This window comes from Carettochelys insculpta, chromosome 17 (assembly GCF_033958435.1).
Source record: "Carettochelys insculpta isolate YL-2023 chromosome 17, ASM3395843v1, whole genome shotgun sequence".
Lineage (NCBI taxonomy): Eukaryota > Metazoa > Chordata > Testudines > Carettochelyidae > Carettochelys > Carettochelys insculpta.
Window position 1 is genome coordinate 24,672,064 of NC_134153.1, and position 19,407 is coordinate 24,691,470.

Here is a 19,407-nt window from a genome sequence, read left to right on the forward strand (position 1 = left end):
AACTAGGGGTCACCCAATGAAAATGTCAAGCAGGAGATTTAAGACAAAAGGAAGTATTTCTTCACACATGAAATAGTCAAGCTGTGGAATTCATTGCCCAGGAATATTGTGGAAGTCAAAACTGTAGTGGTGTTCAGAAACGAATTAGAGAAGCTCATGGTGAATAGGTCCATCAAGGGATAAGAGAGAGCTTATAGAGGAGGTGGTAAGGGGAGGAGAAAGCTTTCACAGGCATCAAAAACTAGACTAGACTCTTAAGAACAGCATGTCACTTGACTTGGGTCCATCTGACCCTTTTCTGGAACAGGCTGGACAAATGGATGCTAAACCCATAGGATTTAGGACATACTCTACACTTGCCTCATTTTTCCCATCCACCTGTCCCCTGTGGCTCTTTAGGGATCCCAGAGGTTTTCCAGAATAATACAAATCATTGATTAATTTAAGGTCATTGTTATTCTTTGTGAAAATAGTCGTGTGTGTATAGAAGGTACACCAACATATCTGCTGTTTAATATTTATTGCTTTTCAGTTTGTGAAAGAAATAGACAATGAGAAGAGAATGCGACTATTGCAGTTTGTTACAGGAACGTGCAGATTACCAGTTGGAGGATTTGCTGACCTCATGGGTATGCAGAATAAGTCTTCTAATGTATTAGCTCATTTTTGAAAGGACAGAACGGTATTTTGTGGTTGATTATGAACACCTTTCTATAATCAATTAAACCAGATATATTTCATTAGAGCTATGTCTACACTAGCACCCTACTTTTGGAAGGAGCATGGTAATGAGGCAGTTCAGGAGATACTAATGAGGTGCTGACTTGAATATGCAGCGCCTCATCAGCATAACAGCACCCATGTGCAATTGGAAAGTGCCGCTTTCGGAACACATGCCGCTCATGTAGACAGGGGCCTTTTGAAAGGACCCCCCAGACTTTGAAAGCCCTCCTTCCTAAAACCAAATAAGAAGAAGAGGATTTCGAAGTCCAGGGTGGGGGGTCCTTTTAAAAGGCCCCTGTCTACGCAGTGGCGTGCGTTGCGAAAGTGGCACTTTCGAATTGTGCATGGCCACCATTATGCTAAAGAGGCACTGCATATTCATGCCATTAGCATCTTCCAAACTGCCTCATTACCGTGTCCCTTCCAAAAGGAGGGGGCTAGTTTAGACATAGCTTAAACTGTTCTCATAAATTCCCATTATATTTCAACCACAAAAGGTTGAAGAAGAATATTTACTGGTCTCAGGTGCTCCCAGTCGTCCTTCAAAACCATTTTTAAGTCTGTACATTTCACCATGTAAATGGTTGGATCTGAGTGAAGATGAATGATCAGAGGCAGCCATCTTTATTCTTCTATTGCCAGTAAAGATAATCTTGTCTTTCTGAGGTGCTTTATATTTGCTTTGTAATGTAGTGTCTAGTTCATTAAGGAAAACTAGCTGTGTCCCACCCTTTCTCATGCCACTTGCAAATAGGAATATCCCCTTAAGATACTTCATTATGTTGCAGGGAGCAATGGACCTCAAAAGTTTTGTATAGAAAAGGTTGGAAAAGAAAACTGGTTACCTAGAAGTCACACTTGGTGAGTACTCATTAAATTAGAATATCTTTCAAAAAACTCTTTTTTATTCGCATATGGGCTGCTTTAATATTTTAGCAAGGGTTATTATAGCAAGATTTTGTTTTTGGGACTCTGTGCATAAATGATGTTCAGAAATACCTAGGCGTCTAGAGATTACAAACCAAAATGAACTCTGGCCTGGAGTTTGCTTTATAACTATAATCACTCTATATAATCAAAATCCTATGTTTAGCATTAGCTGAAGTAGAGAATACCCAGGAACCTTTGGAACCAGGCCCTCAGTTATCATAGGTAATCATTTTGAGCTGAATCACAATTTATTTTAATACCAAAACCATTAATAGTTTTCTTTAAATTAAACCTTAGTGATCCACATAATTGTGTGATCAATAATTTTTTAACTTGATTTAACTTTTTATTGCCCTCTGTTTTTTCTGCCCAGCTGTAGCAAAAATAACCTCTGCAAAAGTGGAACTGTCTGTAAAAGGAAACTAACAAGCATCAGACAGTCCCAGGTATTTTGCTTTTGCAGCTAGATCCAGATATAAAGTATTTCTTCTGGCATTGGTTGTGCCCAAGGTGTTAGTTCAGGGTTGGATATATTTTGGTGGATATGATAGGATGCCAGGTATTTATATTGCATTTAAGTTATTAATGCAGAGTATGACAGGGAAGGCACATATAATATTGTGACAGCTTTTTGGAGTTAATAAGGGGATGCATTAGACTAGTGCTCTGCAGCTGAGAATGGAGCTAGGATATTCAAAGGTTATAAATGTCTAACTTTGACTTAAAGTTGTTTTTTTAGAAAAGTAACACGAGGAGTCTTGTGGCACCTTAAAAGACTAACAGCTTTATTGGGCCCAAGCTTTCATGTGCAAAATCACTCTTTGTCAGGTGCTTCTGCCCCCTCCCTCCCACCCAGTCCCCAAACATTCACACTCTGCCTGTTCCTGAACCCTTCCTCCCACCAGGACTCCACACTTGGTTCCTAGTAGCTGCCTCCTCCACACTGAATCCTGAATCCCCCATTTTTGGTTCCAGCCAGGGCCCCAGAAAAATTAATCTGGCCTCAGGGAAGCCCTGAGCCTCAATTCCCCGTTCTTTTCCGTGGTGCTGGAGATTGAGGAGAGTGAGGTGTCTCAGCCAGGGGCCACATCAGTGAGGATTTTGTGGGTGAGTGAGGTGGGTTTTTTTTTTTGGCTTCCCACTTTTATATGATCCCAGACTTATTTTTCTTTGGGTCACTGACCCCCAATGCAAAATAGGTTCCCCACCGCTACTTTAAAGTGCCACAGGACTCCTCATTGTCTGTATCTGCAAAAACTAACATAGCTATTCCTGTGATACTTGTTTTTATTGCAGTTTCTTCCTTTGTACTGCATTTTCTATAAATAAAGCTTTCATTTTAGCTCATAGCTAGCTATCTTTTGTAAGAATTTCCTTGAGCAAGTCACACCTGCAGTCTGTTGAACCCAGAACCTCCAGATCTAAAAGTTTGAGTTTCTACTCCTTGAAGTCGGGGTGGGGGGAAAGGGCATGTCTACATTTTGGGGCAAAGCCAAACTAAATTATGCAACTCCACTTACATGAATAGTGTAGTTGGAGTTAACATAACTTAGCCTGACTTACTGCAGCCTCCCCACTGTGAGGCTCTGTAGGAGAAACTCTCCCATCACTTCCCTTATTTCTAGCAACACCGTGGAGTACTGGGGTTTCTACTGGAGTATGAGTAGCAGTTGATTTCCTGCTTCCCTCCTAGACCTGCTTAATCAACCCCCGAAGATCACTCTCAAGAGCATCTATCTGCCCAAAAGTGTAGATAAGTCTTAAATCTGTTAGCACAGAGACAACGACCTGTAACTCTCTGTATGTGATGCAGTTGTTATTGGGAGATAGAGCCGTGCTGTTAGCAAGGGTTACATAAACATCTGGCCAAAGAAATGTCTCATTTAGTTGCCAGTTTCAAAAGCTGTAAAAATCTCTGTGTGAACTGTTTCCTACTGTAGTAAATCTGATGCAAAGATGATTGAATGCCAACAAAATCTGACTGTTGCCATTTAAAAGTACTAAATTTGCTCCTTCCTGGATGAAGAGAAGCTCAGATTTTTCATGACTTTTAAGTTGATGATTGTATATTGTTAAGACTCCTGTCCTTATTCACTACAAAATATCTGTAGCCTTTCAACAGCCAGAACCTGTTTTTAATATATAATCAAGCTCTGGAGAATGCAGATGTAAAATTATGCATCACAGTCCCCATATTCTGTGACATTGAACAGCATACTGGAAGTTCTATGGCAGCTTCATTTAATTTTTAAAAAATGAGACTAAATCATGACTGTCTGTCTCTTATGGTATACATTTCTTTCCCTATGAAGGCATTGGAAGGCTGTTTGGGATTGGGAAAACATTTTAGCTTTATACTCCCGCTAACATGGAAAAATAGTTGAGTGTGACTATTGAAACACAAAGATGCCAATTTTAGAATCAACATATCTGTGAGATAGGTCTGTTGAAACTTCGCAAAGCCACTGTCTGCAAATTGAGGGAGAAAACACTACTTCTCTTTTATACATGAATCACATTTTCAAGGTTATTTTTCAGAATAATGTACGGTACAAGCTTTGTTATCCAACATGCATGCGGATTGGGGATTGGTGGCTAATCAAATGTGCTGGTTACTCAAGCTTTTTCACCAAATCCAGAGTATTTAAGAAATGAAATAACCTTACTTAACAAAAAAGCAATAAAGTAGCACTTTAAAGACTAACAAAATAATTTATTAGGTGAGGTTTCATGGGACAGACCCACTTCTTCAGACCATAGCCATACCAGAACATAGCTATGGTCTGAAGAAGTGGGTTAGTCCCACGAAAGCTCACCTGATAAATTATTTTGTTAGTCTGTAAAGTGGTACTGGTCTGCTTTTTTGTTTGATAGTATGTAGACTAGCACGGCTTTCTCTCTGTTACTAACCTTACTTAACGTTTTCCAGATCTGAAAAATTGGGTCTGCCCCACAAAAGCTTCATCATCTAATGAATTATATTGTTAGTCTTTAAAGTGTTACATGACTGCTTTTTTGTTAGTTAACCTTTTAACACTATTACTGTATACAGTAATGTAATTTACTGCTCCTCAGGGCCATCAAACAAACACGACTTCTGCAAACACTGGTGCCAGATAGCGAACAGAATTTTTACAGTTAACTGAAGGGGGAAGTTTATTGCATCTGTGGGAGATGCTGGCTAACCAAGTTTTCTGGATATTGAAGTGCCGGATAACAAACCTTGTACTGTATTTAAATGAAAGTTGAAAGTCAGACAAATGGGGCTATTGTCTAACTTAATTTAAAAATTGTGTAATAAATTTATTTTTAAAAATGTCAGTGTTAATCTAGTCTCAGTTCATCACTCACAATTCACTTCATATGCGAAAAATTCCTCTTTGATTTAAAAAGTAAAAACAGATGCAACTTTATTTATCTTGCGTATACTCATTCCTTCAGCCAGTTTCATTTGCCTCAGGGAGAAAAATGCATAGTTTTTAGTAGGGTAATTTTCCAGAGCATATTCTTTCAAAAGCAATTAATGATTTTGGGAGCCCAACTTAAAACTCTTTAAAGGGATCTGATTTCAGTGGTTGAATGAGCCACACTGCTAGAAATCCCTTTTCTTTCAAGTGTACCAAGTTTTGCACCAGAAACAGAGGCATCTGAAATCACTGGTCACCTTTTGATAACATGTAGACTGACTATCAGTGTATTTCTTTTTTCATTCTCCATCTAAAAATTATATAAATAGCTGTATAATAAGTGTGATTGCTACTCTGAGGACAGTGGGGAGTTAATACACTGGCCTGGATCATGATTGTTAATACGCTGGCCTGGATTCATGGTTGTTTTTATTGTGTTCCAATTTTTTAAAATTTTTAAGAATCTGTTTTCATTTTTATTTACAGTTTCAATCGCTTGGACTTGCCACCCTACAAGAGTTATGAGCAGTTGAAGGAAAAATTATTATTTGCAATTGAAGAAACAGAAGGATTTGGACAAGAGTAGTCACATATGTGAATTTGCACCCTGAAGAACATGAACTCGTGTGATGTTTGTTCTTCATTCCCTCTGCTTGTTGCACATCTCATTGTAAAGTAGACTTAACTAGAATTTATTTAAACAATTACTAGTAAGTAAATGGGTGTTATCCTGAGACTTTATCCCCACTAACTGGATTTCTACAGACCCCTTCCAGAAATCAGATCAGCATATAATTAATCAATGAATGAAATCTGACCGAGCTAAAGATCTAGTACTGCTCCAGTCTGATTTGTTTCGCTGTTCATTAATTAGAATGTGTCTTCCTTAATAAGTCTTTTTTTTTAAACTAGTCTTTCTTTCCTTTTTAGTAGCATTTCTTTTGCTGCTGATGCACTGGGAAGTTCACTGGTAGCTGCAATGCTGCAGCATCCTCATATGCCTCTTTACAACAGTGTTATTAGAGCCAGCTTGTAACCAGCCTCTGGGTATTAGAAGCAGATTCATTGCTTGTGGTGTTGTTACTTACTCAAGTGTGAATTGTTTTTCCCTCTCCTGGAGCTTGTTCACATTTCTTCTTGGTTCAGATCATTGCTAAGGGGATGTAGAACTGCTGCACATGTCTGGGATATAGTTCTGGGGATTTTTGAGAAAAATCCTGTTAATTCTGGCATGATAAAAACTGTCTGAGGTGGTTGCTATATTTTGAGCAACCTCTCCTGTCACAGAAGAATTTTGATCCATTTCCACAAAATACACACATTTAATGCCAGATACAATATTGACATTGTAGTACTGCAACACTCATTTTGCAAAAGATAAGACCACCTGGGACTGCAAGCAAATGCACTGAAAACATTTGCAGATTGATGGTTCTTGTCAAATGAGTTACTGGAAGGTAGACTTGGTGTTGCTGTTAAGTGCCCAGTCACATAGTTTTCTTAGTTTTTTCCCTAGTTGTCAGGAAGAGTTATAGCAATGTAACTGGATTCTAAAACATGGCTTAAAACAAAGCAGCCTCAGAGTTATACTGCTTTTAATTTTGGTGGAGAATTGATGTGCTATAATTGGCTGAGACTGTCACTACTAAAAGTTCAGTCAAAAATTGCAGACTCAGTGTAAACATCAGTAAATTCAGTAACTCCATAGAGGTTATAACCAATGTGTTCAGGCTAATTAATCCCTGAGTTACTTCCAAGCAGTAACTTCAGTAGTATGTGTTCTTTCTAGCTTGGATAACATCTTTCACTTCCTGTTAGTATTATAGTTGTCTAGCAGCACACAGTAGTATTTTAAACTATATGTCGTCTTTTGGAATTAATGCACTTTCGGCATATGGTCAGATCTTCCTGGCCTTCTTCCCTCCGGATGGTGAAACTGCCATGGGAAGAGTTTCTCACTACAGGAAGAGAAATGACACTTACAAAGGGCAGTAGTGTATGTTAATGCACACCTGCAGCCACCCTCTCTGGAGGCCAAAGCCCTTTGGAAGGCTTCTAATGGTTAGAGCTGGAAGAGGACAGATGGGGAGCTGTCCAGTTATTTTCTTCCAAGATGGAAGTTATTTCCTAACATTTATTGAGGGCTTTTCTGTACCAGATCATGCAAAGGGGATCAGTTGTTCCTCAGCATGTGCTTGTAAGAAGGGGGCATGGTTAGACCTCAACAGTTTTTACTTTCTTTGCCATTTGTATTCCAAGAAATGCATGTAAACATGCTGCTGATTTCAGAGAAACTGACCGATGTTGATTTTTTCACTGGTGGTGGTGAACTGAGCTAATTTTGTTTTACCTGGAGGAATGTCTGCCAACTCCCAAAACATCTGACTGATTTTACAACATATAGCTCATGGAACAAAAGCCTTATGACTATTTTCTGTTGATAATTCTTATAATGAAGTCTAGTTATCTAACATATTTGCGAGAGATATTAGATTAAGTGAGATAACATAAGATTAAGCTATGGAAAATAGTGTTTGTGTTCTGCATAATGATTCGTATAGGGACTTAGAAATATTAATGTATAAATACCACCCAAAAGGCTTTCTGCCCTATATTTTTAAAAATAAAGAATAGTTATAATTGAAATAGCCATAGCCCTAGTTCTATAGGGTGTGGCTGTTGAATATTTTTATGGTTGAAATGTTTAGTTCAGGAAAAAGGTAAAAAGCTTGTATATATTTTTGCAGCCTGGGGTCTCACTTAGTCCATTTCTTCCTTTAATTTAAATGGCATGTTTATATGTCTTTCCTGCTGTACTGGGGAGGGGAAAAGGGGGCTGGATATCCCAAGTACCAGAAGTCATGTTAAAATATTGCAAATAGGAATTAGATCACTGAACAAAGAATCTGTAAAATGAATGATTGGTTTTTGTCCAAAATGTTACCGTTTAAAAATAGGCTTATAGTAAGTGTTAAATAAGCAATATTTCTGAAAACAGAACTAAAAATGCTTTTAAAACACATTTTGCATTGTAAGCATTGTAAATGCTAACAAATCTGTTAATTTTTTACAGCATGTTATGTTGAAATAAAAAGGAATTAATATGAGCAATTGATGTACTCTCCTACTCTTTATGGGGACCTGGGGAAAACATCATGTGCATAAGCACACAATTTAGTATTCCACGTAATGGGTAGAGTGAATTTGGTTGGACTCCAGGTGAGATCTTCGGTAGAGATTAATGAATGTGTCTGCTTTTACCTTGATTTAGCAGCCTGTAAACTGACACTTTGTCTCTACTGTATGCATGTGAGAATGTCAGTGGATCCATTTACACAAAACTTAAAATAACTCTGTTTGGAATTTTGCCTTACAAAGATGTTCATTTACTCGTCACCATTTTGATCCACGGATCTTACAGCTAACACAGTCTGATATTTCTGGATCGCTCAGAAAATGTTGTTAAATGTTTAGTAAAAGGGTATCACTCAAAATTTTATATTTGTAGCAAATTTTATATTTTTTTAACTTATCCAGTTGGTTTGTGTAAAAGGAAAAATAATTTGTGACCAAATATATTGCTGTTTTTATTATATGGCAAAAAAGCAAACTTATACCTCACTGGATATTTAGTTCATGGTTTTTCTAACGCTCTGCACTGGATTTTTAATCTAAACATCTTCCACTCTCTTGGTATCTCCAGCCCCCATTTCTGGTTTTTGTGTGTGTGTGGTGGCTTTTCCATTTTCTTTTGGAATCAGAGTTTGTGCTCTAGTGAACTAGTATACGAACTAGGATCAGCAGCACTGGATTGTAAAATACTGTACTGAAATTCTATTGTTGACTTTTCCTTGAACTGTAATTTCAAAATACTCAGGTAACTGTAAAAGTATCTCAGAAAATCAAAATACTTTTATAAAAGTACTTAAAGAGCTGGTCTTCCTGTCGTCATTTCCTTTCCTGGTACTAAAACTTACATTTGTAATGAAACGTTCCCTTTAGCAATGGGAGCTATAAGGTTGGTTTGTGAGCTGTTCAGTTTTAGGAATGGCTCTGCCATTGCTAATCTCTGTAAGACTCAGCAGTGCGATGACATTGCTGGTGGGTTTAGGATGGGAAATATGGCTGTGATTAAACTAACGTCCTGACTTCGAGGAATATTTTTTACTTAAGTGCTACACCTGGATCTCATGTCCAGAGCACAGGGAGAATGGTGATTCAAAGAAGCAAGGGAAGGCAAATGGCATGGGGGGCAGGTAGGATTACAAGAGCTGCCATACGCTTTGGCTCTACACTACAGACGTAAATAACGTGAAATATGTTTCTGACCCAACTGTTTATAAATTCTTCTTCCTTGTGTGGACGGGGGTGTAGGAATCAGAAGTCACCGGCGCGGAGCTAGAGGATTCTGTAGGCATCAGAAGTCACCGGAGCAGCTGTCCTGCTCCATCAGTGATGACAATCTTCCAGCTACATGGATATGCTCTTGCTGTGTATTGTGTTACGCTGCACAGGTGGCTAATGTGGTAGACTCCAAGAGAGCCCCCAAAGACCACAAGATCAGACAGGGATTAAAACTACCTGAGCCATGTTTATGGTTAAAGTCCAGTAAAAGCTGTCAGCAGACTCTGCTGAACCACTATGCATATGTACCCCCAACACTGGTGTCGACTCAGTCATTGGCATGGGATCTGCCACTGCCTCCTAGGTTGAACAAAGACAGCTCTTTGGGGTACACTTTGGTGTGCGGCAAATCAACTCCTGCTGCCGCCAACTCTTTTAAAAGCTCACGCGTTTTAATCCAGTCTCACGATCTTGGAGGCCTTATTCGTGATTTCTGAATGCTTGAGGTTGGTGATCCTGTGTGCTCTGCTGGAACTTCAACAGCCTGTAAAGGAACATCTGCATGGCACAAATCTTGCAGAGGCATGTAGAGGGCTCCTTAGCATGGGCACAAATGGTGTTCTGGACACAGGCACTGCATGGGCAGGAAAGGACACACCTGCACCCGACCATCCTACACTCCTGAGCTGAACCTCCCAAGTCTCCTCTGTTGTTTTTATCAGTGTTCTGTCCTGCTCCCTCCCAGGGAAAGGCTCTGGCAGGAAGGAGACAGCAAGAAAAAGCTCCTCCTTTCCCCCTGCCCACCTCAGCCTTCCAGTAAGGTACATGCCCACACACTGCAGTTTGGGCAAAGCCAGCCTCTCACGTACTTTCCACAACAGCATCAGTGCTGTACAGTTAACATAGCCTCTGTGTTAGCTAGTAAACCTGGGCGCTATCTACGTGCTGTAGCAGCATCTATGGGACAGTCTCACCTATGCCCAGCAGAGCTCTCAGCCTAAGGAGAAACAGTCCCAGGAATGCCCTGAGGAAGATATACCCAGGTTCTCATTTATACATGCGTTTCCCTCTGGTGAGGCCTTACAGAAGAGCTAGAGTTGGGATCTCAGAGGAGCCTTTGAGTCAGGCACTGAGTTTCTACCGTGATCTGGATGCCAACGTCCCACACTGCATCAGACAGAGCCTGACAGCAGAGAGGTGCCTTAGTGCACTGGAATAGGGTGGTGGTGCTGGGTGGGAAATGGCACAGGGCAAGAGTGGGCAAAGCAGATGAATGGAGCATTGAATAAAGGCATAGAAAACTCAAAGGGCTGTTGTGAAGGCCCTTCCCGGCAGCACGGCACCCTTCCCCCACTGAGCGGCCACCAGCAGGAGGTTTTCAGGAGGGCCCATTGCCTGTTCACTGAACTAGTCGTATGTGCTGAGTGTGGTGGCTGACGCCACTGGCTGGAACAGTCATACTTGAATCCAACTCAGAGGTGGGCAATAACTTCTGATGAGGGGCTACCCTAAGATTTTGGAAGGTTGTCAATGGCTGGACTCTTCTCTGGCGTGGGCTGTGGGTGGATCTGGGATGGAGATTGGGTACAGAAGGGAGCTCAGCAGGGAACTGCAGGGCAGGAGAGGGCATGAGGTCTGTGAGGGAACTTTTGTAGGAAGGGAGGGGTTGTGACCTAGGGCACGGCCCAGGAGAGGATTCTGGCCTGGGGGAGGGGTGTAAGAGGAGGTGCAGGGTCTGGAGCAGAACTGGGGTGCAGGAAGAGGTGGGGGGGCAGGCTGTATCACTCAGACAGGCTTCCCTGCCTGCCAGCAGCCCCAACCCCAACCCACTCCCAGCTGGCCGTTCCATGCAGGCTCTCTGCTGGGTGAGGAGAGCTTTGTGTGCTGCCCCCACCTCCAGCCAAACCTCTCAGCTCCTATTGGCTGGTTTCTGGCCAATGAGAGTTGAGAAATTTTGCTGCACTGCCCCCACTCCCAGCAACACTTCTCAGCTCCTAGGCCCTGAGAGATTTTTGTAGGGGGTGGCGGCAGTATGCAAAGCCCCTCCTCCACAGCGCACTGAGCCACAGGAACAGCCAGCCCTTTTCAGCCCCCAGGGTGGCCACTGTCCAGACTGAAAGGCTTGGGGGACCAGCTCTATCTCACCCTGGTCTCACTGTTTAGATGGGTAAGTAGGAATAAAGCCCAATCCCCTGGCTGGTGGATCCCAGACACTGTGCAGGACCACCAGGCCTTGCCAGGAAGTGCTGTTGCAGATTCAGAAGGTGACCCCCTGTGACAGATATGAACATGCTCTCCAGCATGTGGGGGCCGCGCTGGCATGGAAATCTGAGACTCTCCAACCCTCAGTCATTCCCATGGTGGTTTTTGCAGGTGCAGGAATGAGCCTGCCAGTGTCTTGGTCAAACTGCCCTCGATGTAGCTACCTTCTTCCTGCCTGAAATCACCTCTGTACTTTCACCAGCTGGCTTCTGCGTTCTTCACTTCCTGCCCTGCTGTCAGCTGTTACACAACCAGGTGCTGGCCCCTGGAGGCAGCTGCGTGTCAGCACTATGGGAAGGGGGTCCGTGTTTCAGACATCAGGATGCTAGGCTTCAGGGAGAAACATGTATTAATACTGATGGCATCTCTCACCCTCTCTCTCTGGATGAATCACGAGGGAGCAGCAGCGCTTCAGTCCCACTGAGCAGCTTTCGCTACATGCCGAATGTGTCATAGGCATGGAGGCAGCCCCAGCATCTTCTCCTCCCTTGTTGAGCCTGCTTCCAGGCACCCCCTTGTGGCTGGAGTCGCTCCCTGCCATCCCCACGCACTGCTCACTCACCACACAAGGCCTGATGGACTGTGCACCTCACCAGCGGCCTGCTTCAGTGGGGCCTACAGGCCCCAGGGCTGGGTGGAAGAGGGAGGGCTGGCTCCATGCCCCAGAAGGGGCAGGGCCAAGGCCAGTCAGGCCTGAGCGCTGGCTCACAGCGCTGTCATCCCTGAGCACAGCCTGGACTGTGGTGCTGTCCCCTCCCCACAGCCACATGGAATGGCACAGTAGTGCTACCCGTGGCATTTTCAAAGGGGCCTGGAGCTCCAGCTGCTGCCATTGCCGCAGTGGCAGCGGCCAGAGCTCTGGACCCCTTTGAAAGGCTGGGCCCTGGGGCAACTGCCCCACCCCATCCCTCAGCATCTGCAGGTCTGGCTTACTTGAGCTTATTCCCACGGCCCTCAGGCAGCTCCTCCTGCAACTCCATCTGTCATTCCTCCCTTATGTCTTGGCAGAAAACCTGAGGGCTCCCCTGGGCTCAGTCATGCTCTAGAAAATGTCCTGTAGCTCCAAGGTACCGCTAGGCATGAGGGAGTGGCTTGGGGCAAACATAGCAGGGGCCTGAACTCAAGGGCCCCTAAAACATCTGTGAAATCCATGTAAATAAACAAGGGAATGGGGGTGAACTGACTGACTAAGTTTTCCTCAGGGCACCTGGCTGCCAAGACCTGCTGCTCGTTATCCAGCTACATTCCAAAGAAACACAGTCACGCTTGGGCTTTGCAGCTGGACAACCAGGGCCTGGATCAGAAACTAGGGTAAGTGCCTGTTGCGTGCAGGCCAGCCAGTGGGATCCTGTCGTGTCCTTTGGGGTGCGGGGGTACCAGTCTTAGCATTGCTTCCCTCTCAGGCTCCGGGGCAAAATCCTGGCCAGAGCCAGGTTGAACCTATGATGTCCACCACGTCAGCTGGCAGAGCTGCCATAGTTCTAGGACTCCTATCAGGCCAGATGCGTGCACTGAGCCTGAGCTATAACACATGCACTGTGTTAGAGTGGAGCATAGCTGGGGCCAGATTGCTAATGGTGTGGATGGATGGATGGTGCGTAAGAAGTCAGGTGCGTGTGCTGGAAATGTTAGTTTTAGGTACAAACTGGGTAAGCCCCTACAGCCCTGGCCCAGCCAGCCTGCCCCCCAGATCCCCTATAGCCCTGGCCCAGCCAGCCTGCCCCCCAGATCCCCTATAGCCCTGGCCCAGCCAGCCTGCCCCCCAGATCCCCTACAGCCCCGGCCCAGCCAGCCTGCCCCCCGGATCCCCTACAGCCCTGCCCCAGCCAGCCTGCCCCCCAGATCCCCTACAGCCCCTCCCCAGCCAGCCTGCCCCCCGGATCCCCTACAGCCCCTCCCCAGCCAGCCTGCCCCCCGGATCCCCTACAGCCCTGGCCCAGCCAGCCTGCCCCCCGGATCCCCTACAGCCCCTCCCCAGCCAGCCTGCCCCCTGGATCCCCTACAGCCCCTCCCCAGCCAGCCTGCCCCCCGGATCCCCTATAGCCCTGGCCCAGCCAGCCTGCCCCCCAGATCTCCTACAGCCCCTCCCCAGCCAGCCTGCCCCCCGGATCCCCTACAGCCCTGGCCCAGCCAGCCTGCCCCCCGGATCCCCTACAGCCCCTCCCCAGCCAGCCTGCCCCCTGGATCCCCTACAGCCCCTCCCCAGCCAGCCTGCCCCCCGGATCCCCTACAGCCCCTCCCCAGCCAGCCTGCCCCCCGGATCCCCTACAGCCCCTCCCCAGCCAGCCTGCCCCCCAGATCCCCTATAGCCCTGGCCCAGCCAGCCTGCCCCCCAGATCCCCTACAGCCCCTCCCCAGCCAGCCTGCCCCCCGGATCCCCTACAGCCCTGCCCCAGCCAGCCTGCCCCCCAGATCCCCTACAGCCCTGCCCCAGCCAGCCTGCCCCCCGGATCCCCTATAGCCCCTCCCCAGCCAGCCTGCCCCCCGGATCCCCTACAGCCCTGGCCCAGCCAGCCTGTTCCCCCGCCCCGGCCTCTCTATATCTCAATGCAGTCGTGCTTGGACCTCCCGGCCGCCCAACAGGCCCAACCCAGCCCGCCAGCCCCAGCCCCATAGCCCTGCCCCTGCCAGCCTGGCGTGACCATAGAGACACAGCGACAGAGGCGCCATAGCAACCCACAAACACCGCCAGCACTTCCGGCTCCTTTCTCTCCGCACCGACGGAAATGATGACACCGGTTTCTTTGGCCGGAAACTCCGCCCCCGGCTGCCCCAGCTCATTGACCGACGGAACTGCCTATGCCAGGCTCTGTGCTGCGCATGCGCTGTGACGGGGTGGTGCCGCTGCGGTCCGGCTGCTGCTTTGGGCGGACACTGCCCCGCACCATGGTGAGTGCGGGGAGCCGGCGGGCCGGAGCGGTGTCGTGTCGAGTCTCGCGACTGCGGTCACCCTGCGGGGCCCCGGCGCCATGATGGGGCTTGGCCGGTGCACGGTGACGCCGCATTCATTCACCCCGCCCCCCCCACCACCACTCCCGCCGCTCGGCCCGGCGGGGTCCTTAGCGCGGCCGTGCGAGGAGGCGGCGGCAGCGGCGCCGGCGCCCCGCGGCGGGTTTGTTGCCCCGAACACCGGGCGGGCCGCGCTCGAGGTCGGCGCTGACGGGGCGGGCGGGGCTCCCGGCCGACACCGCTGGTCCTGCGGCAGCCAGAGCCCCCGGCCCTTCCCAGCGGTACCGCTGCTCCGCGGCGCTGTGTGAGGAGGGGCGACCTCTCTGGGCGGCTCTGAGGGCTGGGTCCCGGCCCCGCCCTATTGTCCTCCCCTCGACACCCCTTGCCTGGGGACCCGCGGATGCTGTCGCCCCGCGACCGGAGCGAGCAGCCCCTGGATTTGGTCGTGTAGGGTTGAGCTTTGGGCTCGTTGTAACCTCAGTTTAGGAATTTTTACCCTGGATCCTGCCTAACACGGACATGGGGCTGTAGTGTCTGCACTGCGCCACCCCAAGTCCAGCCCCCTGCCCTCATCCAGGCTCCTAGCACCCCCCGAAATGGGGCTGCTTTACCCCTTTCTTTCCCTGGCGGGGTGTGGGGAAATTGGATTGTCCACCAAACTTCTCTGCCCGAGAGAAAAAAGAAAATCAGCCCCGGGGATTGTGGGATACTCTTGGCTAGGGGTGGGCAAGAGACAGCCCCCCAAGCTGGCCACAGGCCGCCCCCCTGGATCCCTCAGGCACAGAGCAGCCAGCCACTCCAGAGCAGCCCCATGCTGCTTTAAGTAGCTTTGTCCTCCATGTAGCTCCTTGCTCTGGATACCTGCCCTACAGCAGAATCTTTCTGCTCCCATTGGCAGCTCAGTTTTAAGGCTCATTTACATTTTCAGAGTGGTGTTGTTATAAAGAACGGTATGGCCTTTTAAATCCTTAGGGGCGATGTTCACCCCCTGCATCATTGAGACACACACACACTCACTGTGAGCACTGCATTGCTTCCAATGAGTATGTGGGCAGTTAGTTTTCCCCTTTCCCTGCAACTTTTGAAGTCTTTCAGAGTTGGCACTAAATTTACAGAGACAAGCGGATAATAATACATTTGCAGATTTCCTTGTGTATTGACCTTTTAAAGTAGTAGAGTACGCTGTTTGCAGTCAATACCAATAGCCTATCTATGATGATTTTTGTAGGCTAATGGTTGTAGACCAGACTCTTTCTCCTCATTTGCTTTTTTTATGGTGTTTAGCACATTTTTTAATGAATGGAAGGGATGAATCTTCAACTCAAAACTCAATATTTCTTTCTTAGAAATTCCATGCATTTTTTCAAAACTGTAAAAAAAATAATAAAAATACTAATGAGCAACCCTACAATAACACAACTGTGTGTGTGTAGCCTTGTGCCCATGAGCAAACGTATGTGAGAAACCTATAGTGCAGTGATGGGTGGGGAGAAAGGGTGAGGGACATATTAGGAAACACATTTCAGGCTCCCAAAGGGTTACTTTGACAAATGACTAAGAAAAGACAATCTCAAAAACAACTAAAAAGGCATTGGTGAGATGATGGTGCCCAGGAGAGCAGTGCTTTGCACTGAGAAAATGAGTAATATCTACTGGAATTATCTTGGCTCAGTTTTACTTCTGGATAAATTACTACAAAGCATTATTTGAATGCAGATTGCACATTCAAAACATCATGTTACCTAACCTTTTTGGTTTTTTGCAGGCTGAGGTGGAAGAAACATTGAAGCGGATTCAGAGCCAAAAGGGAGTTCAAGGAATCATTGTTGTTAATTCAGAAGGTGGTGTACTGCTCCGGCTATGTTATCTATGGGTGTTTGTTTTGCAGAATGGGGCACACGAAAGATCAATGAATTTGCTGTTTACAAAGAGAGGACAGGTTATTTCAGGCTACCTTGTTGCATGACTAATGCTCTGTGAGTTTCTTACACTGTAGAACTATGTCTACATCCCAGCTCTACCTTCCATTTCTGCACCATTCACTGACATGTTGCTAGTCACACTTTGTTACAAAAGTTATTTTTTTTAAATAGGCTAAATTTAAAGCATAAAATTTACTTAGGTTTAAAGGGACTGTGGAGAGATGTTTAACAGGGAGCAAGAAAATAAGTTAGTCTCAGAGGTTACTATCATTAACTATCTCACCACGATTGCTCGCTCGCTCTGCAGGTATTCCTATCAAAAGCACACTGGATAACTCCACAACAGTGCAATATGCAGGACTAATGCACAGCTTCATCATGAAGGCAAGGAGCACTGTGCGAGACATCGATCCCCAGAACGACCTGACATTCCTGCGTATCCGCTCCAAGAAAAATGAAATCATGATTGCTCCAGGTAAAACCCCCTCCGTGTCAGGCTACTAGAATCCTTTTTCACAGCATCTCACATCCTTCCCTGTCAGGACACACAATCTATATAGCCGAAGAAGTGACTCCTACAAGTGAGGGTCTAATTTAGTATGCTGTAGCTGTATCCAAAGAATTTTGTGGAGTGTACTGGTTGAAACTCTCTAGTCCGGAACGCTCTCATCTGGCAACCTCCATAATTTAGCATGCTTTTAGTTAGCCACAAGACCACTTATCATAAGTGTGGCCACATTTCCTGCGGTCGCATAAAGTTTATTTACCATCACTGGTCCTGGCTGTCAGTGTTCTGTGCTGTTATTTTGCTGTAATTTACCCCTAAATGTTTTCTAAGAGCCCAGTAAGCAGTGGAAGTGTTGCCAGTGCTGCTAGACAATATTGACTTCTGTGGTTCAGAAAATTCTCTCGCCCAGCACTGGTCAGGTCCTGAGAGTGCCAGATTAGAGAGGTTCAACCTGTACTTGGTTCAGAGCTAGGTCTGTTTCTCTTACACTCAGCCTGTCTCTTTATGGTTGGATATGGGAAGGAAGAATCAGTTTTCCCATGTCACTGCCAGTCAAATTGTATATTTGAAAGAAGGGTCCTCTTGTTTTTGCCTTTTTCAAGATAAGACCAGAAGAGTCTGAAATTAGCAGAACAGGCCAGCAGTGCTTGAATAACTACTGAATGAACCAGAGTGGGAGGCTGGCCAGGTCTCAGGATTGGGGGAGCTTGCATGTTATTACAGTACCTGCCAGCCCTAAAATCTCTTGATTTGAAGTTTTGTTGAAACTAGACTCAGTCAGTTTCTCAGCAGTGTTCAGAGCATGTCTAGACAATGTGGTGGTTAAAACACGAAGAGCAACCTGTGCCCTGGAAACACTGAAACTTGCAATGATATCGCATTGGTGGTATATATCAAGAGAAAATGCCTCATGTTTTGATGGCCTGAATGTTTCATTAAATCACCAAATAGGGTCACAGAGGAAACTGATGCAATATGGATGCAGTTTACCCAAGTGTAGCTAGCTCAAATGTGTCTCCCCAGGTCACTTAAGACATGTAATGGAGCTATTTAGGTTGAGTGACTGCAGAGGGCAAGAAGTCCTCTTTGTATAAACAACCTGTTTGTGCTGGCACCAGAGGAGCTGGTTGTGGCTGCACCCAGAAATGGCTGAGAGACTTATGGATCAAGTGGTCCAGAATCTCCTTCTGGAAGGTGCAGAGGCGTGTAGTGAGTATTATTCAGAATGTAGGAATTTGGGTTAAACTACGCTGGCTTGGTGTGTCCCATTCTCTAGAGAGGCAGGAACTATCCCTGCACAGTAAGATTCAAGAGACTTGACCAGACTTAGCTATTGGAAATGCCTGTCAAGCCCACTCGCTTACTAATCAATGCTTGTCAGGTGTTTTAATTTATTCATACTACTTTAAAGTAGAACAAAAAAGCAGTTGAGTAGCACTTTAAAGACCAACAAAATAATTTATTAGGTGATGAGCTTTCGTGGAACAGATTTACCTGCCTTTTTGTTTTGATAGAATACAGACTAACATGTTTATCTCTCTGTCACTACTTTAAAGTAGAAGTGAAGTTGATGACCATTTAAGAACATTTATTGTTACTTGTCCACGTATAATAAATGTGCAAAGTAAAAAGCCAATCTTCTCAATTGCAGAATGAGCATTAGTAATGGAGGAATAACTTATTTTTTTTTCCTTTGCAGATAAAGACTATTTCCTGATCGTCATCCAGAATCCAACAGAATGAGATTCTAAATTAGGCTGGTTTTCCCCCTACAACCCATTTTTTTTAATTTAATAGCCAAAAACAAAGCATTAGTATTAATTATATTGTGCAAGCTTAATAATGGCTGGGCGGACAGCCTCGTACTCCTTATTTACAAAAAAGTAAAAGAATTTTTCTTTTGTATCACTAATATGACATTCCCTGGAAGGGGGTATGAGGATTAAAATAAGGTGACTTGGGCAACCAGAAATGGACAGATATCTTTTAGTATTCAAGAAGAAACTTAATATAATGGACATTCTAATAGTGTGATCTAAATAATTATTTGTCATTTGCACACTCCTGTCAATTCTGTCTGAATTATGGTTATATTTCATTGGTTTTGAATGACTGTAAATATGAAGCTCGATTACTCACAATGTACCTCCTTTTTTCTTTTATAATGCTGCTTTTATGATTTATTTTTATTAGATCAGGCCTCTTCAAATCAATAAAAGTGTCATCGGTGATTATTTCTGTCATGTCTATTCCTTCTCGTCCTTCTTGTGATATTCTCAGTGGCTCTTTGGTGACTGACCACCTTACTGCAAATCTTTAAAAGCTCTGGTCTGTCCCTGAGGCTCTTCCTACCTCAAAATGT

General features: G+C 45.4%; 2 protein-coding genes across 3 annotated transcripts in view; both read left to right on the forward strand.

Moving 5' to 3' along the window:
• The window catches only part of ITCH (itchy E3 ubiquitin protein ligase), a 102,095-nt gene extending 93,100 nt beyond the window's left edge, over nucleotides 1-8,995 (forward strand). For both annotated transcript variants that reach the window (XM_075012133.1, XM_075012134.1), the window contains 3 exons: nucleotides 533-629; nucleotides 1,512-1,584; nucleotides 5,547-8,995. In XM_075012133.1, the coding sequence (XP_074868234.1) occupies nucleotides 533-629; nucleotides 1,512-1,584; nucleotides 5,547-5,646 (270 nt within the window). In that variant the 3' untranslated portion in view covers nucleotides 5,647-8,995. The remainder of the gene's footprint in view (nucleotides 1-532; nucleotides 630-1,511; nucleotides 1,585-5,546) is intronic.
• Nucleotides 8,996-14,428: 5,433 nt separating this feature from the next.
• On the forward strand, nucleotides 14,429-19,277 carry DYNLRB1 (dynein light chain roadblock-type 1). The gene is made up of 4 exons (XM_075011968.1): nucleotides 14,429-14,555; nucleotides 16,381-16,456; nucleotides 16,845-17,012; nucleotides 18,745-19,277. Exons 1-4 carry the CDS (start codon nucleotides 14,466-14,468, stop codon nucleotides 18,786-18,788), a joined length of 378 nt encoding a protein of 125 aa, XP_074868069.1. The 5' UTR covers nucleotides 14,429-14,465; the 3' UTR covers nucleotides 18,789-19,277.
• Nucleotides 19,278-19,407: the final 130 nt, after the last annotated feature.